Below are 25615 nucleotides of genomic sequence, written 5' to 3' on the forward strand. Positions count from 1 at the left end.
CACGCAGATGCACATAATCTGTATGTCAGATAACAGGATGGCTCAGGACCGTGAAGATAGGGAATGACAAATCTGGATATAGAGGACGTTGTTCTTACCATTGAATATGCCTGCCTCTGAGAGGTGTGTCTAATACAGTGAATATAGATGATACCATTATGAATTCATGGAATATGAAATAATGATACAGATAGCAGTCAAAGTTAAGACTCTGTGCAATAACTTGTGCTTAGTGAGACACCAGGCGGGGTTTTGAGTGGGCTCATATAACTCTAACGAGTCAAATAAGAGATAAACAGTCTGAAGCTGTCACCTTAAAAACAGGACAGACAAACTTGAATACAAATGTGGCATATGCCAGTTTATTTGTGTTACAGTGTCTATAGGTGCCTGCACAAGTGTTTTCAGACTGACTGTAGTTAGTGTGCTTGGCTAGTATTCAAACTCAACCCAGGTGAGTCCACACATTAAACCATGACAGTGTTAATTTTCTTGAACAACACAATTAATGCACCATTGATCCTCGTGATATAATAATACTTTGAATTGAAAGGGTGTTTGGCAACATTGATAAGGGTTTGCTTCGCCTCACAGATTTCCAGAAACAAAATTTTGCTTGAGATTTATCTGAGGGCAAAGGTCGCTGTATCTCTCTCGTTGCAGAGACTAATAATGAACTGAGCAAATGAGTAAATGCGCACACACAAGCACACACACGCAAGCACACAGAGGTTAAGCATGACTGATTAGATTAGGAATTGTGGGCTAATTAATGTGTATCTTGGGAGACCTGTACAGCATGCTTATCAGGAGAGACAACCGGAGTTGAGCAAGAAACATGACAAAACATAAGCAGTGTTAATTCCCAGTGTTAAATTAATTACATTAAATCAAATAACAAACAGTACACTATAGCTCTATTCCCTCTTGTTTTATTCAGTTAAGTGTAAGAGAAGCTATAGATGAAACCTCTGCCTTGGTGTACTGTACAGTCATATATTATTGAAGATTGGGATTTGTTGTTATATATATGGGTAGTAATATTTTTCAAATGTCTCAGCTTTCACACAACCATTAGTGCCTGTATCAGGTTTAGAGCCCGAAGTCCGTTTAAATAATCTGTTCAAATCCATGTGAGAGGGAAAATAGCCGATGAAATAAACATCAGCAAAGTCAGTTGCTGAGATGGTGGAGTAACCAGTGCAGCTCTACATTCTGGGTAGGGTCTGCATGTTTCACTCAAATTCTGTTTGGCTCGCAGTTTAATACAAAGACACAACAAAATGCTCCCATTTGCTCACAAGGTCCTACATGTCAATGTTTATGTTGATGTCAACTTTGTTTTGGGTTGTTTGGAGCGTTTAAACAGCACTATATTTCTGATGTGACCTCTGCTAGACTCTCTGGAGGCTATCGACCAGTTGGATCCATTTGTTTTCCAGGCATTTCAGACGTTGTCCATTTCTATCACATTACTTTGACAGAAATTGAATTTCCTCTGATGCATTTTTATGTATCCTAAGTGCTGTTCTGTTCTCACAGGGAGTATAGCGTTTCCAGTGGCGTGATGATGCAAAAACAATTTGGGTTTAAACAGATTTCATTTCAATGTGTGTATTTACTGTCATGTTTTGTTTTTTTCCAGAGGTTTTCCATGTAAAGTATTATTTCTTCCAAGTAAGAGCCATCTGCATGGGAGTCTGGTCTTTGTCTAAAGGCAGTTTAAAAATCTTACAAGAGCACATGAGAACACTTAGAGGACAAACTTTATCAGTGTGCTAATGCCATGCTGGGCTTTCTGTCTTTCTAGTCTGCAAAAAGATTGCCATCTTTCTGATGGTTAGGTACAAACAAATAGCATGAGTCTGCAGTTTTTTTCCAAGCTCTCATTTCTTTTACAGTTCAGGAATTTTACATGCAATGACATCAACAGAGACAATCACATTCTGTGGATAGAGGCGGGTTGCTAGTTAAATTTCGGGAATTTGCCAGTGTTGCAAACAGTGGCACATCTAGCCCATCATGTTAAACACGCCGTGGGTCCCGTATGGGATATTGACAGGGACCTCTGCTCTTCCCAGCTCAGTGAAGGTCTTCGCATCTAGAACAAGTAGGAAAGTACTTTTCTCCTGGAAACAGAAGAGATTAAATAGTTTATGTAAAAAAACACCCGTCTCACAATAACAATGGTGAAAGTACAAGAACGTTTGTCTTCTCCATGCATAGTAAAGAATAAGTGTATGATCAGGTCACAATGTATACAGTCTACTTTGGAAGCTGTGGTTATGTATCTGTTTTCTTTATATATCTTAAAGTACTGTGTCAAACTGCGCAAACAAAAAGCATGAGAAATTATTCAAGTTAACAATGCCTGCTGCTGCTCTTGTAGATTGTTTTTTGTTGTTTTTGAAGTATTACTTGTTAACTTACTTCTCTGGGTGTGATGATGACTGACAAAACCACTCCATCATCTTCCTCAGTCGCTTTGGGCGACGCAACAAAGACAGGCTCAGACGGATACAAGCCGGGATAACGCCACACCTAGACAGGGAAGATTACATTAACATCCCCTTCACTCTAAGGTGTTTCATGTTATAAAACCTACTCTCAACCTCCTGCTCTCAGTGATAGAGAAGCAGCAGTAGAAGTAACTTTGATGATAACAGTTAACAATGAGGTCTCCCTAAGTACTCTCTGATTGATAGAGACCTTAAGCTCCTTGGTGTGGACATCCATTTTGAGCAGGGAGTCACTGAAGACGTGTCCAAAGCCACAGGAGTAGAAGTAGCGGTAAGGTCTGCCATTGTACTGGTCATAGTTGATCTGAGGGAACTCAAGGCCACCGTATTGCAGCAGCTCGTCATCGTGAAGTTCCTCGTGGGTCATGTAAACCTGGAGGGTCCCAGGAGAAAGTGAAGATTTTACTTTCAGTGCAACTTATAACGTTACATTTCAGCCAAAGAAATGTGCCCAGATAATGCACAAAAACCAACCTGATTTACTGTACATTGATGAGAGCTGGAATCAATACTGCATTATTCTCTAAAACACGTAAATGGATACCTGCACAAGACCCTCTAACTTGAGTTAAGAATAAATCAATTTCTTTTATTTTTACTTTGGAATTTATGTACCTCCTATTGCAATTACAACCCCGTATTTGTCTTCAATGACAAATGGTTGCCAGCGACACTTTCACAGCTGTTTTTCAACTTACATGTACATAGCATCACTGAGAACAGAGGACAGTGTCACTCAGGTAGTCATGACAACTAAATCATCACATTTGCTTTCAACGTTTCAGCTCTATTCTACCATAAGAAAATATTGGACTGTGTGTGTGTGTGTGTGTGTGTGTGTGTGTGTGTGTGTGCGTGTGTGTGTGTGTGTGTGTGTGTGGGCCACACACAAGCTGTTAAATGGCAATTGTTCAGCCGCATGATGGATTCTCATTTTGAAAACACTTTTATCTGCTGTAAGTCATGAAATTACTATCTTGCAGGAAGTACCTTCAGTGTCTCATCATGCCCAATAATTACACAGTGTGTGGGAGTGAATTGGCTGTATTCATCATGATTATAGACCTAAATTTTTACTTGATTCCAGGAAAACCAAATTGAGTGTAATGCTCAGGTAAACACATTGTTGACCGTACTGCACTCTGTTTAATCCTACCTCTCTTGGTTTTGTTTTCTTTGCTGTGGCTTTATAGTTATGCAGAGTGACAAGGTTTTGGTCCAAAGGAGTTTGTTCGTCCAAAGTCAGGGGTAGGACATATCTCCTTGGGAGGTTTCTGCACAACGAGTTGTAAAACTGCCAAACAAAATCAGACAGACATGGAAAAACTGTGAGTGTGGCTCCTTTGACTGAAAGGTGCAATGGTAACCTAAGGGACAGTACGACCCGAAAACACACAAAATACTTACAAAAATCCTGCTTTTTATATGGATGTTAAATTGTTTTGGAGGATATCTAATATTATTATTATTATTATTATTATTATTATTATTTTTGAATTAAAGTAAAAAACTTCACTACATTTGAAATTGTACAGATTTTAAGAGGAAAAAATAAGAGAGAGAGAGTACAATAGTGTAATAGTGTAAACAGATGTTATATAAAAAATAGTTGAAATAATTTATTAAAAGCCAGAACCTCGATTGGAGCTGCTCACCAATGACAAACTGATAAAACCATTTTTAATTATGTGTGTGTTTGAATATGATTCAGAGTCAAACTGTATGAATTAACCTTGTCCATTTCCTCTCCCGAGCCTCTACGGAGGTTCTCCAGTGTAAAGTCTCCAATGACATCACCATCGTCCCCACAGCACATGTCCATCACCAAGAACCCGTTGTCCTCAAAAGCATTGATCTGATGCAGTGTGAACATGGCTGCTGCAAGATACTTCACTTCACTCACCTGTTGGCCCAGTCAAAGCAAGCAATCGGGGAAGTATTAATACCATGATAAAGGATTACAACGACTTTTGAACAAACAAGAAGAGGTTCCGTGTTGGTTTTAACATTTGAGGACAAGCGTCCTCCCTGGCATTGCTATTATTGTGGTGTACCTTCACATTATGAAAGTTTGATATGGAATGCTTAATGGGTAATGAGATGAGGAAATTGAGAGTAACAATATATGAGAAAAGGCTCTATCAGAGTGTGACTTTATCAAAATAAATAGGGGAAAAGCTCCATCATGCGTGAAGAGATTAGCTGGCAGCTTTCTTCTTTTGTTCTGACTATTCAGCAAACGGATTTATGTTTCCTACTTGGCACTTTTCTGTGTGTCTGCTGCTGTGCAGTAAACTAACCCACCTTGCCAGTGTGCCTGTTGACCAAGTGGAAGATGGTGTCATACTGAGGTTCCCAGGTCATGACTTTATGAAAGCTCTTTCCCTGGATTCTGTACAGCATGAACTTCAGCAGGTCCAGCTTGATTGGCTGCTCAATGAACACAATGTAGTTCTCTGACATGACTGGAGGGGGAGGGCATGCACAGGAGAAAATGCATCAATAAAAAAAGAAACCACATGGTTGACACATCTTATTCATAATAATTTCATCATGTATCCATATATCATGATGTCTAACTTATCAGTGAAATACTGATTCTGTAGACTAGTTTCATGACAGAGTTCATCCTTTTTTTCATTACCCCACTTACATGTCGTTGATTTTTTATACAAACACATAAAATGGGTCACGGCTAATTATTGCAAGGCCATGTGACCAGCATGATTACAGTGGTGTCTTGGGGGGAAATGGTAAGACATTCATGTCTGTATGTAAACTGAAAATGTGTTTCCAATTCTACTCTCAATTTTGGCCGGTCAGTTTGCAAGATAAAACTTTCTTGCCTCAGTACCAAACTTTGAGACAAAGATATTGTGCTAGCAGAAAAACACATGAACACCCCCCCCCCCCCCCCCCCCCCCCCCCCCCCCCCCCCATCTACTGTAACTCTACTGACAGAAGTAATTATGTGGTGCCTTGTATAAACCTATACTGTTCCCACACTTGTGAGATTTCTTGGTGCCAGACAGTCTGGCAAAGCAAGGGTGGTCTGCCGGAATTATGGACTGAGATATTATCAGGGAACTGGTGCAGTACTATAACCAAATGGAGCAACATTGTTGTAGATTGGGCAGAGCAACAAAGTTGTGCTTGCATTAGCTGATTGGCATTGGGTTAATGCTTTACTATCAGTGGATTCTTCATCAGCTGCTTGGCTATCAGCTGACCAGTAACATCCAATCATATTCATACAAGTGTACCACAGTATGTGGCCATTATAACATAAATTTTCTCTTCCTTCGTCCTAATAAACAAGTGAATTACATTAGAAAATAATCCTTGTTCCTGCTGGGTTTCCTTAAGAGCAGAGCCTATTCCACCAAATCCAATAGTATAACTGACTGAGATATAGACATAAAACAGTAAAAGCTGATCTACAACAAACACCATTACACAAATCTTGTGTATGTTGGTAACAGTCTTAGAATTAAGCCCTGGAGAGAACTACATTAATGAGATGATTTTTCTTTTCTTTTTTTTGAGACACAGAGTGTAAGAGAGAATATATACACACACACTTACTCGTGTGAATCAAAGGCAGACTTATAGACAAAGATAGATAGTGAAAGCTGAATGGAAAGACAAAGGAGCTGTGATTGTCAGAAAGAAGCAGGGCTAGACTAGAATTCAAATGAGTAATTAATAAGAGCAAGGAAAAACTGTGACGCTCTCTTTCAGTGAAGTAGACTCACCCTGTCAGTGCAGGTAAAAAACGAAATCTCTCATAGAACTCATTAATTCAGGGTACATCCAGAATGCAGACAACTTACAGAAGGTGTTTGTTATACTGTGGTGTGAATCTCACCAAAGCTGTGATAATAGGAAGGTTTCCTGGGTTCAGAAGCACGGATGGAGCAGATCACCCTGGCTCCATTCAGGTCTGCAGAGTCCTCTGCTGCTGCTTTCTCCTCAGGAGGAGGCACACGAAGGATGTTGTAGAAGAAACCTGAGGAGGCCCAAAAAAAATGATGTTCAGAATTTGTTAAGATGGATACCATAAGGATATCTACATACATATATGTTTTATTCGGCAGACAGGTGGGAAGAAAGGAATGAAGTGAAAGAAGGTTACCGCTTTTTCCGTAGGAGTTGCCCATGTTGTACGTGGCTCCCTCACGGTCATAGTGTGGGTGAGCTGTGGCTGAGTTGACAGCAATGTATTGACTCCAGTCCACCTTAAAAGGACAGCATCATCGTCTTTGTTGTCCTCATCATCATTATGAACATTCGCCCATCTTTCTCGTCTTTGCTCTCCAACTCTTTTTCAGCATCCGCATTCAAAAGTGACTATTATATTAATTATACTGACTCACCTTCTCCTTCGTCTCCAGGCTCTGCGGATCTACTCGTCTCATGTAGTTGGTTTCTGTGCTGACATAATAGTCTCCCTTGTACTTGACAAAGTTCACACTGGCGTTATCTGTGGCCTCTGTTCACACATACAGATGTCAATAACATATTAAACACCTCAGCAAAGCACATCTTTCTGACAGATAGGACTGGAAACTACTTTGTCCTTCAGTTTGCATCCTTAGTTTTTCAGAAGTGTTAGCTCATGTTTCAGATCGATCTTTCCCTCACACACAACTACACACACCCACATTCGTGCACACAAAAATATTTGACTTGTGTCCCATTTACCTTAATAAAAACACAATTTGATGTAACACTAACTCTCCCGGGCTGCAAAACCAATAAGTAACTTAGCACATACAAAAAAAAAAGAAGAATACAATTATTTTTTCTCTCTATTTGTTTGACTTCTACTTTGGATCTAGTAATCTGGAACAGCTGTCTTTTTACATTCATGCAAAAATAGATTGAATACTTCAATAATGCATTTGGCACTACTGGTGCTACATTACAGTGCATTGAAGTGGATGACACATGGGAATATGCAAAATATAAAGAAGACACACTTACTAGGAATCTGAAAGCGCGAAAAGAAGCGTGCAAAGATGTTCTTGCAGGGATCAGGCATGGCCATTGTCCCAAACTCTGACACCACGATGCGGTTCTTCTCAGAGTTTCCGACAAATGAGTCACTTCGCAGGAATCGGCTACTGTAGGTGACATTGCCCTCACAGATGTGGAACCGGTGCATCATGGCCATGCCGTCAAACCAGTGGGTGTATCTGAGAGAATGAAGAAAAGTAAATATACCCAGGGTATTTGTGTATTTGTGTAAGACAAAGTTAGAGAGAGTGAGCTCTGTAAGACAATGGCTATAATGAGAAATACCCAAATACCCAAAAAGTATTTGGGGAATCAAACTTTTGTTAAACATCAGCAAAGAAAACCTTAATTTCATCATCTACATGAGAACAAAGAAGTTTGAGAATTTGTCATGGTTGAAGGAAAAATAACCCTGTGTGTGACAGCTTAAACTACATGTTTTAATATCTCTGTGGCTTCTTCAGATAATTCTCTAACTATCTCCAAACTGTGTATCCTGAACAACCCTGTTACACTCATAGATACACAGATACAGCCACAAACCATGGGCCGTCTTAAGACTACTGTAGACTGTTGAAGTTTAGCCTGCTGACTAATTGTTTCATATGTTGCAGGTATCAATACTGTTATTGGTATTTTATAAAGCATTTTAATGTGTTTGGGTTGCATTTCCTTTTGTTTTTATACTGTCATGCTAATAAAGCTCTCTTGGTTTAACTAATTTGTTTAAGTTGTTAAATACCATAGTATTTCTTGACTACCTGTCTTTTCCAAATTCAAACTTCCCAGGACCATTTCTCAGGAAGCTCCCATTGATCCAGGTTGGAATAGTTCCTGTGATGGTGGTGGGGATGGGATCAGGGGTTTCCTCCACAGAACGCACCAGAGGCTCTATGTTCTCCAGTCCCTTGCCCTGCGGACATCGCTGCCTGCTGGACACTGAGGAGAGGAGAAGAGAGAAGAGTCACTGTATGGCTGATTTCTGATTAAAGTGCACTGTAAAAATCTATGGAGATAGAGCAGAGTGGAAATAGCATGCAGTACTTGAACAGCAGCTGAACTTTTGGCCCCACAACCCCACACATACCTCTCTCTCTCTCTCTCTCTTCCTCTCTCTCCCTCTCTCTCTTACCCCCCCCCTCTCTCTCTCTCTCTCTCTCTCTCTCTCTCTCTCTCTCTCTCTCTCTCACACACATGCACAAACATGCAGGTATATCACCAATTGCAATAATGGGTGTGGTGCTGTGAATCACTTGGGACTTTGAACAAGTGTGAAAGAGGAAGTGATGTAAGTGTGTGTGTATGCTACAGAAAAGCAGTTGTTAACCCTGGCAGGCTCTACTAATATCAACACTATCGTATAACAAGAAGGTCTTTAGGAACTTTAACTTAAAAAATTCAGTTGAATATATTTTATTTGACACAACTTTGTTATAACATTCAGTATTTAATACTTTCACAACTTCGCACCCCTGCTGCTGTATTTTAAGCAATCAACACTCAAAAAACCAACTGATTAAAAAATGTTTTAGTGAGAAAAACATAATCTCTTCTGTGGTAGGAGACATTATGTGCTGTAACAGCTCCTGCTTGAATGTTTTTATGACTCTCTGATGTCTTGCACTGTGAATGACACCTGCACTATCTACTGTGTCATCTGTTATCCAATAACCAATTCTCGTTCTATCACCTCATATTGCCACACATAACGAAGATTGTAAAACACGTACAAGAGTTACGTGATTAGCAAAAGCAAATCTTTGCGGTTCAATACTGAGCCCCATGCTGTGTTGAGGTTACAATATCAGAGTTTTTTGACGGCGTGAATTGTTATTGCAACCAATCAGCAGAACCAGAATTCGTTTATACTCCTGCAGACAATAAAAACGAGAATGTGCAATAGAGAGATAACCGCTGTAGGCTTTAACAATCTTTCACAATGTAGAGTTTCGAGTTTTGATTGTGATTACTGCAGCATTGCAAAGATGCCTGAATGTGGGCTGTCATTTTCTAGGGGAGTATTTCATGTAACTTTCCTACTGCTGCATTCAAAATCGAGTCTCTTGAAAACAAAACAGAGACACTTACGAGGCCAGAACTGTTGTGGATAATAGATTCAGGTATTGCTTTTTTATCTCTCATTTTTGTATAATCACAATTGCAACAGTAGTTTATTTAACAGCTATTACTTTAGCGGACTGTTTTCTTCACAGCACCAACAGTATTTCTGTGTTCAAGAAAATGATCTTGTTGCACATCTTTTTAAAATTTCTGTTCTTTTCATTTTTACTCTGCAGGGACCTGACAGCCAGTTTTCTTCTTTTAGTTAACAGCTGAGAATGACTAAAAGCTGTTAATTAGACACTGTGCACATTCTCTCACCAGCTCTGATTCAACAGGAGACCTTGGAGCAGAAACAATAGAACATGACAACATGCCCTATTGTACTGTAAAACTGCAGCTCTGAAAAAACATTAACCCGTTAAGCCCTAAGCCTTTTTGTAGGCCTCTCCTCGATTTTTGCAACCCATAGTTAAGAGAGTGATTTTCGTCTAAATATAAGGTGTATTTTAATAGTTGTTATAGTGTAGAAAGCTGACACTTGTGAAATTTGTTCTAATTTGTAAATATCAGTATATATGTTACTGGTTAAGAGTACATTAAGATGGAATACAGCACAAATTGAAATTCTTTATCTCCGACTATAAATTAATCCAATTTTGATAAGATATTTTTTTTAATGTTGTAGTTTGTTTTGTGTTGTTATTTTAAAAAAATATCCCAAATACAACAAACCAAATATCTTTACTTCTACCTCACATTCATATTTAGAAATAAATTATGAATTAAATCAATCTGCTAGAAACTGGCTACACTGCTGTAAGTGGTGTCTACTTACTGCTGTTTGTCTGGGGATCTGTGGTCTTGGACATGGCTGGTTGTTCTGCAATTTTGATCAGACAAACAGAGGATTTATAAGAGCCAGGAGGAAAACCTTTGAACCATTGGTTCCTTGCCAACTTCAAGTCCAACAGCAAGGTGCAGTGATGACTATCATTAAACCAGTCATAAAAGTGTCCATTGCTTCATGATGCAGTTCTCTGTTTGCATAATGTGACATAATACATACGTTTCTTAAGGATAGCAAACAAAAAAAAGTTGTTTAGTATATTTTTCCTATTTTTTGCTGGAAGAATTAATTGTTTGAATCATTATGCCTAACACAAAAGCCCAATATAATGTTATTAGTAGTAGTAGAAGTAGCAGTAGTAGTTGTAGTATTAGTAGTATAAATATTGTCACCAGTTATAGTGATGTAGTTATTGCTATTGTTGTATACTATAAACAATAATGTAAAATGTCCTTTAGATTATATACAACACTTAGTCCACGTAGTGCTGCTTTTAAAGATGTCTCACTGCAATCAGGGTTCCTATACATATTTGCTGAGTCAAATTATGTAAAATGTCTATAATTACAATAAATATGATAACATGTAGCAGCAGAATTTTCATGCCAAACCTGTTGCATGTCTAATAGCCAGATACAGCAGTATCTTCAGTCCTGTGTATTTTAAATGCAATCTTTTAGGTTGAGTGATCAAAAGAAACTAAACAAGGTATTGAGGATTTTTTGTTCATTCCAATCCTGATAAGAACTGTTTTAAGTTCTATGACATTGCATGCTATCCAGGCCTCTCACATCTGAAATAGTTGTGGTGGTTCCAAAAGCACAGAATAACTCTTCATATATGTGTGCATCAGTGTGAGACATGAGTTAATGAAGAAGAACAATACTAAAAAGGGAGAACACTCAATTGCTGATACACAGAGAATAAACACTTTTTTAAATACAAAACATAAAAATAACAACTGTAGACAAGACAGTTTATAAAGTATATGATGATAAGATGTGGATCTTGATAATATATTATTATAAAAAATACTTTATGATACATAGAATTAAGGCTAAAAATATAGGAGAGTGAATACAAAATTCAGGTAATTGATGGTTTATTTCTTTGTTACATAAAAGGGCAAAAAGGATATTATCCAGTGAAAATCAAACAAAAAGTAAACAATTAGCACATGAGCATAAGAGACATAAATGCCAAATCAAATGAATAATACATTCAAGCAGTAAGCGGTTCCTCACACGCTATAGCAATGTGGTGAGACAGGCTGCATCCAGTCCCTCTACTTCCCTGCTACTCTCTCCCACTCAACATGTAGGAAATGGAAACTTGGCAAGTACGCACAGGACCTGTAGGAAAACCAGTTAGGTCACGATATGCTTTAATTAAATTAGTAGTTGCAAACATGGGAGTCTAGTCAAGATGATAAGCCAAAAATGTTGGAAAGCACTGAAGTGAAACCACAATAAACAAAGACATCTAAATGAAATAAACATATGTGCCAGCAATAGAAAGTGAAGGCAGGAACGACCGTCATATCAAGGATCATGACAAAAGCGAATCAGCAGCAGACAGCCAATGTTTGGATTTACTTCAGCCCTACAGCTCAAAGCACATGCCTGTGGCAAATAAGACGGCCACTGGAAAATACAGCTGTCTATTTTTCAAAGGAAAAAAGCTTAAAAATATTGACGTGAGTGTGCTCAGAATGGGCTAAACTATTAGACTATTGCCACAAATCAAAAGATCCTGCATACTGTGCTTAGGCATGCTACATACAGTGGTAATATTGTTGGATACAAAGAGGAATGCAAGGGAAATGACTTCCCTTGACTGAAGCCAACAGCAGCGTCCTGCCATAATAATAATAATAATTATACATTATTGCAAAATCTTTCTCTTTTACTCCACGTGGGGAATGGCCAAATACAATGTTTACTGCCCCAAAATAATATAAAGCAATACCATAAACCTCGCAGGTGTCATTCAGAGTTCAGCTGCTGTTCTGATAGGGAAAACAGGCTGAAGTGTACCTGTTACAACCCCCTGAGGAGCTTTCAGTTGATGAGGTGTTCTGCTTTGCTCAGCCATGAAACTAGCAAGCCTCATCTCAGAACATGACAGGCTGCATCATACTGCATATGAACGTATTTCAGTTGTAAGGAGATGATTTTGGAGATCAGGGGTTTTGAACTCTATTGGAAGGGTTGGTGATATTTCAGGTCAGGTTGATGTTTTTTTCACAGCATTAACTGAGATAATTTAAATTCTCTGTATTTTATCTTCTTTTAATGTAATGTAGTTATATTGATACAGAACACACCTCAGTTTATTATCTTGTGTCATCTGTCCACTAACAAATTAATGAATACTGGGAGTTTAATCAGAAAATGAGAGAGGAAGGCATTTCTTCTGGACACCGGCCTGTAATACATTGACTGTGTTTTACAGATTTGAAGAGTCATTTTAATTAGCTTGCAATTAATTGCATATCCTAGCTGTAGAGAAGTTCACACGCACGACATGCTTTCACACACACACACAAGTACATTTAGACACACAAATACGCACAAACACCCCCACAAACAAGCCAAGTATGTCTAAGCTTGTTTTTGTTGCTGTAGACTTTCAAGTGTTTTTTTCTTCCTATCAAGTATTTTCTTCAATCTGTAAACTAGCGCTAAGCAAACTTTGAAATAAAACTTTAAAAACAACTTTGTTGTTTTGTAGTTTCAGCTGTCATTTTGTAAGGTATTCTCTGTGGTGTATGAGTCTCTTACTATCATTGTCAATGCTTTTTCTCCTTTTAGGATGCTAAAACACAGTTAGATTGAGAACTGATTTTCTCAATGACTGATGTATCTTGCAGCAAACAGACACACAATGTAGTATTTAATTTTTCTCTTTTGTAAAATAATTCAACTTAGGTTGGTGTCTAAACAGATAAATTGTCCCATCTAGTGGTGAATTGGGAAACTAAATGATTCACAACCAAATAGTCCAGTCTGCTGTCTGATGAAAACGTTATTTTTTTAATGAAATGCTTTGTATTACAGCACAACAGTTGTTTAAAGGGGTCACAGATCAGTGATTAAGCTCCTGTAACTGCCTAAATAATGTTTGGCCAAAACAACTTGTCAAAGCTGATTTCAGGCTCTCTCATCATAAACACCTTGAAGATCATTACATGACAAACATTTTGTGTCCAAACACTCACTATTCCTCACCATCTTTTCTACTTACTCCACCTGTTTACTGCACCATAACACCTACTCTTTATTTTGCCATATCGTATCACCCAAACAGCTTTTGACAGATTTAAAAAGTCTGCATGTTGAGTCACTTCAGGCCTGCACGCTCTGACACTTTTGTACCTCAGGAACTGTGTCAGTGTCCTCCAAGTCTCATAACTTATTCAAGTCATCAGAACAACCTCAGGATATACTCCACATTTTACTTTACAGCAACAAATTTACTGCATAGAAAAATTATAAGGATGTTTGGATATATTGAGTGATGTGTTTGGTCATAAATATGGTCATACAATATGTCTCACATTCCTGGCACTGCAGAATTCATTGCGGAACTGTATGCACTGTAAGATGTCAAAAGATTGTGGTGTAGCTGTCGATATTTTCTGCACCAGTGACACCATCTGCTCCTCATTGTCCTGGTTATTTATCATAGCAATGCCCCCGAGTTTGATTTTTGTTTTGCAGTTCGCAGAAAACAGGTCAATACCAGTAATCCAGATGTTGGCTTCCCATGCCGTTATGCAAGCATTTAATTCCAGGTTTCAGAAAAGAGCCTTTGTCATTGAAAGAAGTAAAGGTGAGTTCAAAAACTGAATATGATGCAAAGGTTGTCTGGTATGTGTCGCCAACATTTACAGACATACACATAATATGCATGTATACATGGTAACCCTTGTGAATACACAGATGCTTACAGAGCACACACTGTAGCTCTACATCAAGGTCATGCGAAATGTTCCAGAAAACACACCTGTGTGTTTTGTCAGACACCTAGTTGCTCTGAGCCTCACTGCCATTGGTCCGTCTTCATCCCCGTAGGCCATGACAAACCAATAGGAGTGTGTGTTGCCACATTCAGCCTGGGTGTTGCCTGTGGTGGAAAGTTTAAAAGAGAGTGTTGGTCCTGCTGTGCCTCAGCAGAAGCATCAATCAACATGATCCCTATTGTGCTGGCCTCAGTGCTCATTGCTAGCGGTAAGAACATCTGGTATTCCCTAATTCTGTCTGTAATTGTTTCTGTATGGTTGCAAGTTTGTGTGAGTGAGTGAGTGTGCGAGCCGCTTACCACACAGGAAGTTAGCAATGTGCAATTCTTTGTGCCTAGTTGTGCTTAATGTAAGAATTAAAAATAATTTCAATGTTCTGTTACCTCCTGAACACTCTCTATCTCAACATACATCACACTCACATCTATCTCCTCCTCGTCCAGCCCTTGGGTGTGGCACCCCACCCATCGAGCCCCTGACTTCCCGTGTGGTCAATGGAGTAGATGCCAAGCCCCACAGCTGGCCCTGGCAGGTATGCTAATATCTACACATCTGTCAATGTTTTTAAATTTACCGGCAAACTTTTTGGTTCAGCATCTGCTTATTAGATTCCAGACCCAGGAATTTTTGTATTTAAATACTGCTTTTGAATCTAAGTCAGCAAACTATACATCTGCAACCTGCCCCTTACTGTATCCTTTATGTTGTCCTGTTTCGTGTTCAGATCTCTCTGCAGTATGAGAGAGACGGTGTGTGGAGGCACACATGTGGGGGATCTCTGATTGCTGCCAACTGGGTCATGACTGCTGCTCACTGCATCAAGTACGAACAGCAGAGGGACACAGAAACACAAAAACCAAAAACGCCAAGGCTGACCACTACAAGTCACATACTCACAGATCTTCTGTTAAATACTGTACTCATTCTGATCTTATTAACCCTACTTAACCCTGATTGAAATGAGTATCAGATAAGTCATGAACTCCAAAAGTTGTTCTCTCCCCCCAGCGCCAAGCTCTCCTACAGGGTGTTCGTAGGCAAATACAACCTGGTGGAGGAAGAGACTGGCTCCAAGGCCATCCTGCCTGAGAAGATTATTGTCCATGAGAAATGGAACCAGATCTTTGTGGCCTTCGGGTAAGACAAGCACCACCGTACAGTGCGAAGCGCAGTCTGAGTGCCTGAGTGTACTGCCGCAACGTGCAGTAAATCATAATCTCATCTATTATGTGTTGAGGTGATAAAGTGGGCTGAGGCTCAAATTCCATTTATTCACTTTGTTCCAGCGCATTCCTTTGACAGAAGTTCTCCATCCTCATGCATCTCATATTTCTCCACATGCAATAAAAAGTGTAAGAAAACACAAATAAGAGTGGACCACTTTAACCGTAGATAGTAGTGTACTCAAGTATGCAGCTGGACTTTTTCCACAGTGGGAAATTAGAGAAATTAAATTAGCCATTGAGGTGATTCATTTGAATGTACAATACAGAAATGATAACTCTTTTCCTCTTTCTGTCTTTCTTGCAGAAACGATATTGCCCTGATCAAGCTGTCAGAGTCTGTGACTTTGAGCGACCAGGTGCAGCTGGCATGTATTCCTGCTGCTGGCACTGTGCTGTCCAACCTCTACCCCTGCTACATCACCGGATGGGGCAGACTCTACAGTAAGTCAATGTTTGTGGAAGGCTGGGCTGTGTTTAGTGAGCGTGATCTTGGTTACCCGTGGAAACCTCCAAAATTGGGATGAAAATCACATGCCTGAGATTTTAGATGAAAGTTTTCTGGGGGGAAGGATTACTCTTAAATTGAAAATTTGGGTCGGACTGTGAATTTTGCGCTGGGGGAAATGTTGTATAGCAGATTTGAAAGATGGCGAGTAAATGTGGATGATGGTACAGTAATAGACTCTGCCTGTGTTTTAGCCGGAGGCCCCATAGCTGATAAGCTGCAGCAGGCTTTGATGCCTGTGGCTGACCATGCTACCTGCTCTAAGCCTGACTGGTGGGGTATTGCTGTCAGGACTACCATGGTGTGTGCTGGTGGTGATGGAATCGTGGCTGGATGCAATGTAAGTGTGTGCGTGTGTTTGTGTGTGCGTGTGTGTGTGAAGCAATTTTGAATTGGAATGCAATGGGTGCGTTAAAATAAAAATGTCCAAGGAATCATAGGGAAAGATTACACTAAAGTGTTGTCTAGCTGCCACGGAATGTGACAAATGTTTCTTGTGTCCCCATTATACTTGGTGAAACAATGATTCTGATTGTGATTCTCATAGTTGTGCCTTGCCAGTCCCCCAGCAGCTACACCAAATGCATAAAACATAAGCCCTCTTCCTCCTCTCTCTCTCTCTCTGTCCAGGGCGACTCTGGTGGCCCTCTGAACTGTAGGAACACAGAAGGATCCTGGGAAGTCCATGGCATTGCCAGCTTTGTCTCTGGCCTTGGCTGCAACTATGAAAAGAAACCCACTGTCTTCACCAGAGTCTCAGCTTTCAACGACTGGATCGACCAGGTAAGAGAGACACACAAATGGATTTTAATTATTTTGCTGAGAAGCACCTCCACTTGGCATACAGCAAAGGCTATTTCTTTGTTTCAATTTGACTCTAATGAATTAATATTTGTGTTTTCAGGTTATGATGAACAACTAAAAAGGAGGAAGTGGCAATAAAAGATACCCCGCAATCTGTATTTTTCTTGTGTGTGTTTGGATACCAACCAGTTTTAGCAGACTCTCACATCTGATAAACCCCCATATCGAATGAATCCTAAACATTAAGCCACGTTTACTGAAACTGTGTCATATGTGGCTGGCAAGAAAAAGAAACAATGTCAACAAATATCCAGCAGGTGTCCTCATACACTTATCATAGGAAATTGGTTCCGACAGCTTTCCAAATCAGGATACTGTGCAGAATAGCCAATGTTTCTGCCTGCAAATACAGCACCAACAAACGTGATACACTGTGAATAGTTTACATAAAACAAGCAGGTGATTCAAACAAAATTGTCACAAAATGTCAAATAGCACCAAGTTGCATATTGGATTATTAGAGTAAACGGTGTGTGCTGTTACGAAATAGACACTTCATGAAATATGAATCTAATATCCCAGTTGGAACCTGACCTGGTTTGTCCCTGTGCCCTCTCAACGGGAGGGCTTTATGAAAACAATTCTACTGGGGAATCTGTCTTTCCTCATGATAACATCGCTCGGAAAAGAAGGTTAGAATGGAAAAGTTGAGATTTTTTCTCTCTCGCTGTGATGAGATGAGAATGAGAGAATAGAGGGGAAATTAAGAAAGAAATTAAATGGCCTCTCTCTTTTTTCTTTTTTTAATCTCACTTTCTTTTCTTTCCGTCACATTTGCAAGATTCTCACACAGACGCACACTCTGATCAGTTCTGACAGGTTAATGGAGGTGTGCAAGCGTCCTCAATGACATGTGAGGCAGTGATCAGACATGACACGTCCTGCAAGAGTAATAATTACTGTGTGTGTGTGTGTGTGTGTGTGTGTTCGTATTAAGAGCAGACAGAGGGAGACACAGGGAGTTTTCATTGTGTGTCTGTGATTCTCTCAGGCTATATGTGAGTGTATTTCTCTGATATGATGAATCACTCTTCTGAAGCATTGGTCTCTGGAGTATCCACCTGTGATCAGTGATAACTATCCCATCTAAACTCTCATGAAGGCTACAGCACAAGTGCAGCTCCCTGACTAATTCAGTCTGATTTGGATGGAAATGAAGGTATCCACAGTTATTGCCTGTCTTCCTTTGAAATGCATCCCAAAAAAAGAAACCCATACCGTTTTGACAAGCACTTTGCATTGTTACAGTGCACAGTAATGATGGTGTATAGCACTGCATTCATATGGAATGATTAAATACTAAGTGCAGTAATTCATCCAAATTAAATTAAATAACTATGCAAAAAATATTAAATAAAACTTTAAATTTGTCTGACTATGTCATGATATCATCCTGTCCATGTTTTTAATTAATTTAGTTTGGTTACATATATAAAGCTACTATCATCTGGCACTTAACATTGTCAGTCACTACATTCATATTTAATTTAAACATTGTACTTCTTGAAGTATTGGTAATATGTGCACCAGTACAGCACTTTAACTAAACTGATGATCTCTGGATCTGTTCCCCTGCAAAACGTTTTTCTGAAGCCAGTGGTGAGGGAGAAATGAGGCCTCAAAAGAATGCTTTGTCTCTTCCTGAACTTTTTAGGTCAGGGTGCCCCACTCCCATCACACACACACACACACACACACACACACACACACACACACACACACACACACACACACACACAGACAAAGGACGGGAGACAGAGAGAGCTCAGCTGAATCCCCCAGGGGCACCCTGCTGTTGTGCTGAATACCAATAAAGAAAAGAGGAGGCAACAAGTTCTGAGTTTATGCAGCTGCTGTTCAAGTTCGTGCAACTTGTTTCAAGTGAACTAAGCAGTGAAGAGAGTGGTGCGTGTCATTCATTGCAGCTCTGCCTGTGTTCAGGCCCAAATACTCTGTTTTAATCTGTGTAGTTTAAAAATAGGTCCTTCTGCACAATAAGAATCACAATATTGTTAGTATCTATGAGTGCACCCTGCATCTCTTTTTTCATTGCTTTCACTTTCTTCTTCTTTGTTTTTCCGGGGGGTGCATTATTATACATCTCTTTTACTGTACTGTACTTGCACTGACTGGTTGGGTTGTTGCAACGACCTTTTGTGTAAACGTGTTGACCGTGTGCTCTTCACAGAGGTGTGAGAGGAAAAGCCCTTGATGGGATGTTCCAAGAGCGCCTGTGTATAAATAGCTCAGTAGTAACAGACTCGGAGAGAGAGAGAGGGAGGGATGGATGGAGGAGGGGGGAGGGACTTGGGGATGATGAGCAGCTACACTGACACCAGCATCTCCGCTCTGTCGCCCCGCGCCTGTCAGCAGTCACTAAGAACTGGTCAGGACTCCGCCAGCTTGACTGCATTAACGGTCCGGTGCGGTACAGCCATTTCGCCAAGCGGTCAGGGAGAGTCCGGTGACGTACTTTGAAGAAAAAGTTCCCGCCTTACAAACAATTAGTTGAAGATCCGTGTCCATTTTTAACATTTTATATGGACGCGTTTGGCAGCTGAGGAGAGGACAAAAAAAGTAGCTACAAACGCATGGACACCGGACACCAGAGGGAAGGACTAGGCAGGCTGGTGAGATGTTTATGTGCTTAAAGTGATACTGCAAGCAGGCTACAAACAACAAGCAAAATATTGAAATATAAACGAATGACATTTTATCTTGAGTCCACACAAAAGTATTTTACAAAATGTTTTCTGTAATAGAGTAACAACAGTAGTGCATTAATTGCCTTCCTAACGTTATGCCTAAACATTCTTGAAAGTATTCCAAATTGATATGCAATATATAATACTTAAATATCCACAATCAAAACAGTAATAGACCACTAAAGTTTGTCCCCTTTAAGAACAACCAATAATGAAATGTTTGATTATGCCCTTGTCTACAAATCAACAACTATTTGGCTTTACTTATTTATGTTATAGTGTCACTGTCAGCACTAAACAGTGTTTATTCCCCCAACTTCATAGTCAAGTTGTAGGCCATGCAGCTGGTGTTCTCTAATGAGCTGGGGAGGAAGGGAGGCAGTTCAGTCACATGAGATGGAGGTCACTCATTCTGATAGTCCACTGCAAGGTGATGCATTATGCACAAACATTGGCTTGTTTTCCATGTGGTCACTGCAAGCAAATGTGTGATTGCCTGTGTGCAGAACCAATTTGGCCACCTTTGTGGAAAGCAGCCGTTGGTGCATGTAGATTATATTTGCATGCATTTAAATGAGATTGTTTGCATTTGTACACAAAAGGCCTTTATGTCAATCAATGGCACCATTCACAGACACACACATGCATCCACAAGCATATACACTCGTGCTGTATTTTGCTGTTACATGACACCAGTATCAACCTAAAGCTTAACTATTTCCTGCTACAGCCACAGAGCACAGAGACCCATTACGCAACAGATAGACTGTAGCTGTCTGTGGATTGATTGTGGCCTCAGGAAGTGTGCGGATGTGTGTTTTTTGTTTTTGTATGTGGCGGGCCAGTCATGCGCTGATCTTTGAACCTTTGAATCTACCAACACAAACATTTGATCAATCCATCTTCTGAAACTTATTCATCCGATTTGCTGAGACGTATAACCCTGCCCCTTCCGCTAGCAGGCACACGACGGCAGCGCCAGCTTTGAATTCAAACAGAGGATGATGAACTGAACAGATGGACAGTAAACATGAATGGATTAATTTTTTTTTTGCTGCAGAACATCTCAAAGTAAGGACCTGGTTTATGATGTGATCGATTATGCAGATTATGATGATGGCTTTGTTTTGTAAGTAAAACTGCGAGGCTGTGTCGTAGCGGAATGTGAAAAAATGGCTGCGATCGTCTGAGCTAATGGGTGTTAGCATTGAATTCATTTTTCAAAACATTATTGGCATAAATGTGGCGAGTGGGACTGCCTAGGGGGCACTATATCGATTGTGTTACTTGGTATTATACGTAGCTTTGTCATATGTTGTGTTTGGAGTGTGTACAAACAGCTGAGATGACTTTGTAGCGCAGGAGCTGCAGTTTGAGCAGGTATGCGGCATCATTATATTCGTTGCTGATGAGTGCACGTTATGAGTGGATTCATTTTTGGATGCATGCGTCGCCCCCGCCGGTGGGGGCACTCGGGCCAGTTTGGTTTTAACCTACTGACATATTATTTTACTATGTGTGCGATTGGGCCTACAATCCTCTTTTGGAGTTATATTAGCATCCTGACACATTTGCTCTGCTCCAGTGTGGCCACCAGCTAAAAAAGAGCTATCTTGTATTCAGAGGAAATTTATGTATCTTGCAAATGAAAACAAATGATCCTTGTAGTCATTAAAACATGTGCCACGATTATGTACTTTGGGAAGTACATGTTATGAAATATAATTGGTGATAATGAATAACTGCTGCGACTGCTGTGTTTTCTTCTTATATGCACCACTGATTGTCTGAAATCAATATGAGCATGCAAACAGCCCTCATTGCTCACACTAATTTCTCTAACACACACACACACACACACACACACACACACACACACACACACACACACACACACACACACACACAGACTCTTCCCTGTCACATCTCTCTGTCATCTCATACACATTCCTCGCTTTTGCTCTAATTGAAATTGCAAACTTGATACGCTTAGTGTCACCTGACTTCTGCGAAAAGTTCCTCAGGATGTTTTGGAAATATTCTGCAAAGCAGTGAGGGCAGTTTTATTGACAGTAATCCCAGTTAGAGATTATGAGGGTTCATTCCCTACAGTGATGCCACCAGCATCCTGAGAGGGACCCATCTGGTTCAAACAGAAACCAACTTCTTGCATTGGAGAGCAGTTTAAATGCATCACTGACACCTACTCTGACTTGGAGCTATCCATCTTTATTTGGCTTGGTCATAAAATGCCTATAAAGGGAAGGATAACTTTGAAATGAGTTTTCAACAGCAAGCTTGGACTGTTGCAGTATTGCCCTCAGTTGGAGAGAGGAGGAAATATGTGGTCTCATTAGAAATGCATTAGAGGGAAGGGAGGGAGATATAGAAGCAAGGAAATGAGCTTGAGTTTTTATCTCTTATACTCTGAGATATAAATATTCACTCTCCAACTCATGCTTGTCAGTCTCTCTTTCTTTTTCTCTCTCTCTCTCTCTCTCTCTCTCTCTCTCTCTCTCTCTCTCTCTCTCTCTCTCTCTCTCTCTCTCTCTCTCTCTCTCTCACACACACACACACACACACACACAAACACGCGCGCGCATGCACACACACCAACACACCTCAGTGACCCATTTAATATCAGCCACAAAACTGGCAACTATATTCCCACACGTTCCTCCTGAAAACACATTACTGCTGAAACTCATTCAAAATAATTCAGCGAGGTAAAGTGCTTACTGGCACCTTCTTTATCAGTTTAATAACTTCATCACTCTCTGCCTGTGTAAGGGAAACAAGTCTAAAAAAGGATGTTTCAACACAGCACTGCAGCCGAAAGGCACTTTCTTGTCCTGTAATACTCTCCTATCATCCACAGATTATTATACACAACAAATTAATTCTTTTCTGCACCTGCCTGACAATTTTCTCATACATTACAAGTACTGAGATAATATAATACAATGCAATGTGCAGCTTTATTAGACACGCACATAATGCGCTTATTGCATCTCAAAAAATCTTGAGAATAAAACCCTTGTGCAAAGAAAAGCACAGGAATAGGCAAGTTATTCCATATGAATAGTGTCGGAAGGGATAAAGCCACTTTGTCCTGGTGACTATTCTGTCAGGGAGAAAATAATCTTTACTGAGCTGACCTCATAACAGACTCAGCTGGCCCACGTGGCAGGCAGGTTAACTGTTGCCAACAATGCCAACGTGTGTGTGTGGGTGCATGTGTACATGTGCTGGGAAAAAAACTCATGTGATGCATTTTCTTTCTTTTCAGGGAGAATCTGTTGAGTTGTGGACCTGGCACCAGTTGTAGACCTCAGACCCATCTCTGAAGTGGGATGCGTCCTTAATGGGTCTGGAGACGGCAGTTCAGTCGACCATGGAGCATGAGCTGAGAATGGGCCTGTCTGTGTGGGCCATTATAGCCATCGTTTGTAACTCTGTGGTGGGTGTCCTCATCCTCATCCTCTTCGTCATCCTCTACAAGGCCTGCAAGGTGCCTTCACACCAAGAGAAAGTGCCAGGTTTCACAGCAGTGCCGGAGAAGAGGAAGAAGATGCCTGAACAGAAATACCTGCTGACTGCAGCCTGAGCATGAAGGACATAGACTTGAAATGTAGATATAATTCAATTGTCCATCTCGTAGAGACCAAAAGTTGAGTTACAGAGTGTTAGGAGATTAGCTGGACTAGCAACTTTAAGTGCTCTTCTACATTTTTTGGCTTCAACTACTCATCACTTATATGTACTACTCGTTATTTTCATTCATTAACTCCTTGTGTTTTACATGAACATACATGTTCACATTTCTCCATCAGCCTCTCATCACGCCATTCAGTGGTGCTCAGTGAGCTAACTGCAGTTGTGGCAAGGCCAACAACAACATACAAGCAGGCCCAATCCTCTTATCTCTGCTGTGCGTCGCAGGGACTGTCCATCTGTCAGTTTGCTTTGCTCTACGCACGCAGACCATGAGCTCCTCCTCTACCTCAGTCATCTTCATCCCTCCATATCACACAACTGAGAGGATGTGGAGGAGAAACTGCAAAGACACAATGGATTGTATGGGGATATTTTGGGTTGATGGGGTTGGTTGAGCGCGACAATAGCATGTTAGAGGTAAAGAGAAGAAGTAGAAGTAGCTCACGAGCAGCTTAGTGTTTGCCAGCTGCATCCCTAATAACGGCAACGACAGAGCTGCCAAAACCAAAAGCCTGAAAGTCAGGATGGAGAGAGATGCAGCTGGAGAAAGTGTGCGAGAGTCACAAGAGGGCAGAGAGGGAGGCAGACGGAGAAAAAAGGACAGATTTGTTGTGGGAATGATAAAGTTCAAGGGAAGAATCGAAGAGGGGATGCTTTGATGTGTTGTTTACAGAGAGGGAGCTCCAGGCCCCTGTTTGACAGTCTCCCTATTTGACACACAAGCTTTCACCGATCCAACTCCCATGGGATTAAAAGCAGCAGCAAAAATGTTACTTGTGTCCCAGAGTGCCTCTCTTTCATTTTATGATCTCCTAAAGACTGAATAAGATATTTATATACAGCCTTCACCAGAAATGACACATATTGAACACTCACAGTCTCGTACAACTGACTTTTGTATTTATTGGAGTGAATGTACTGCAGCTAACACACTAACTGCGTGATATAGATATCCTCTAAAGGATGGAAGAGAGACAATGTGACAAGGCAGTCATACATGTATCTCTGCATCGTCAGAATAAAGAGAGCTGTATACCTCTATATGTTTTTGTCTTTATTATTAGATCCAATGTTTATTAATGAAAGGGCTCTTCACGAAGATCAGGTTTTATTTTGTGTTTGAGAAACAAAAATCTAATCTCAGGTATAACTTAACTTGCTAAAACAATAATATGCTTATTTGATTTTCTGTGCAGCACTTTCTGTTCTATTACATGATATATTTCTGTGCAGATTACTTGTAGGCATAATGATGAACAGTAATTTGTACTGAAATGACACATTTGGTATTTGATAAATCATTTAAATCACAATTGAGTTGCAGCTTCTTGTGTGAACTTTTACCTTCATAAAAATGTATTTTGAATTTAACTTGGATTTTGACAACAAACAGAACTTTGATCAATCAAAGACTAATGAACAAAATAACTCCCCTCGAAAACAATTTGTTGCAGCCCTACACTTCACAGAATAGCTATTGTTTCACTTCGGTAATTGTCGTAGAGCTCTATGCCTTGTTGTACGGATGAGAATTTATCTTTAACTGACATAATAAAATAATTTACTGTTAATTAATGTGGTCCACAAACGATGTTTCTATTCCCCCTTTGTGTGTATTAGCATTAATAGCTCTCCAAATTTGGGAAACAAAACATGAGAGCTTGAATAAAAATAATAATTGACTTCAGCTTCCTGCACTGAAGTTATCAATGAGGAACATATTCCCAACAGTGACCCACATCCTGTTGTTGGTCAACTACAACTATTGTAATCCTTATTTTAACCACGATCCAGCATTGTTATAACAGAGGGAACTTCTGAGTGTTAACCGATAACCAGCAACTTGATTAAACAAAGTTTCATTAATTTCAGTCATTATTTATCTCTGTCTATTTTCAGCACACAAAAGGCAGCAGTAGAACTTAACTTTGTTACAACTTTGTTACAAGTACTTCTACTTACAGTATACTGTAAGTATATTAAATCAAGAAAAATGAATCATGGCATAGTTTATCATTAAATATTTGCAACCATTTCATTTTATTTAATTAAATACTAATATTTTTTAAATATAACTATTCAAATTCCTTAAAATCTGCATAAATCAGTTAATTGTGAAAACAAT

The 25615-nt window shown here is 39.9% G+C and overlaps 3 protein-coding genes across 5 annotated transcripts; 2 read left to right on the forward strand and 1 right to left on the reverse strand.

Moving 5' to 3' along the window:
- Nucleotides 1-340: 340 nt before the first annotated feature.
- bco2l (beta-carotene 15, 15-dioxygenase 2, like) lies at nt 341-10481 on the reverse strand. Its single transcript, XM_068704275.1, has 12 exons — nt 10438-10481; nt 8300-8477; nt 7506-7717; nt 6896-7011; nt 6655-6757; nt 6388-6528; nt 4824-4984; nt 4252-4422; nt 3676-3813; nt 2710-2892; nt 2431-2541; nt 341-2129 (listed from the first exon to the last, which is right to left on the reverse strand). Exons 1-12 carry the CDS (start codon nt 10469-10471, stop codon nt 2013-2015), a joined length of 1665 nt encoding a protein of 554 aa, XP_068560376.1. The 5' UTR covers nt 10472-10481; the 3' UTR covers nt 341-2012.
- Nucleotides 10482-14571: 4090 nt separating this feature from the next.
- Nucleotides 14572-17166, forward strand: ela3l (elastase 3 like). The gene is made up of 8 exons (XM_068704277.1): nt 14572-14681; nt 14917-15005; nt 15198-15295; nt 15482-15610; nt 16004-16140; nt 16399-16544; nt 16835-16987; nt 17109-17166. The coding sequence occupies exons 1-8, from the start codon at nt 14642-14644 to the stop codon at nt 17124-17126; spliced, it is 810 nt and encodes a 269-aa protein (XP_068560378.1). The 5' UTR covers nt 14572-14641; the 3' UTR covers nt 17127-17166.
- A 2237-nt stretch (nt 17167-19403) lies between these two features.
- Nucleotides 19404-24531, forward strand: LOC137867197 (adropin-like). 3 transcript variants are annotated; one of them, XM_068703671.1, is made up of 3 exons: nt 19404-19698; nt 20733-20844; nt 23063-24531. In XM_068703671.1, the coding sequence occupies exon 3, from the start codon at nt 23138-23140 to the stop codon at nt 23378-23380; it is 243 nt and encodes an 80-aa protein (XP_068559772.1). In that variant the 5' UTR covers nt 19404-19698; nt 20733-20844; nt 23063-23137; the 3' UTR covers nt 23381-24531. The 3 variants fall into 3 exon arrangements, with proteins under 3 accessions (XP_068559772.1, XP_068559771.1, XP_068559770.1); XM_068703670.1 differs by having other exon boundaries at nt 20736-20844; XM_068703669.1 differs by lacking the exon at nt 20733-20844.
- Nucleotides 24532-25615: the final 1084 nt, after the last annotated feature.

This window comes from Cebidichthys violaceus, unplaced genomic scaffold, assembly GCF_023349555.1.
Source record: "Cebidichthys violaceus isolate CVI_PGR_0920_01 unplaced genomic scaffold, fCebVio1.0.p SCAF_9, whole genome shotgun sequence".
Taxonomy (NCBI): domain Eukaryota; kingdom Metazoa; phylum Chordata; class Actinopteri; order Perciformes; family Stichaeidae; genus Cebidichthys; species Cebidichthys violaceus.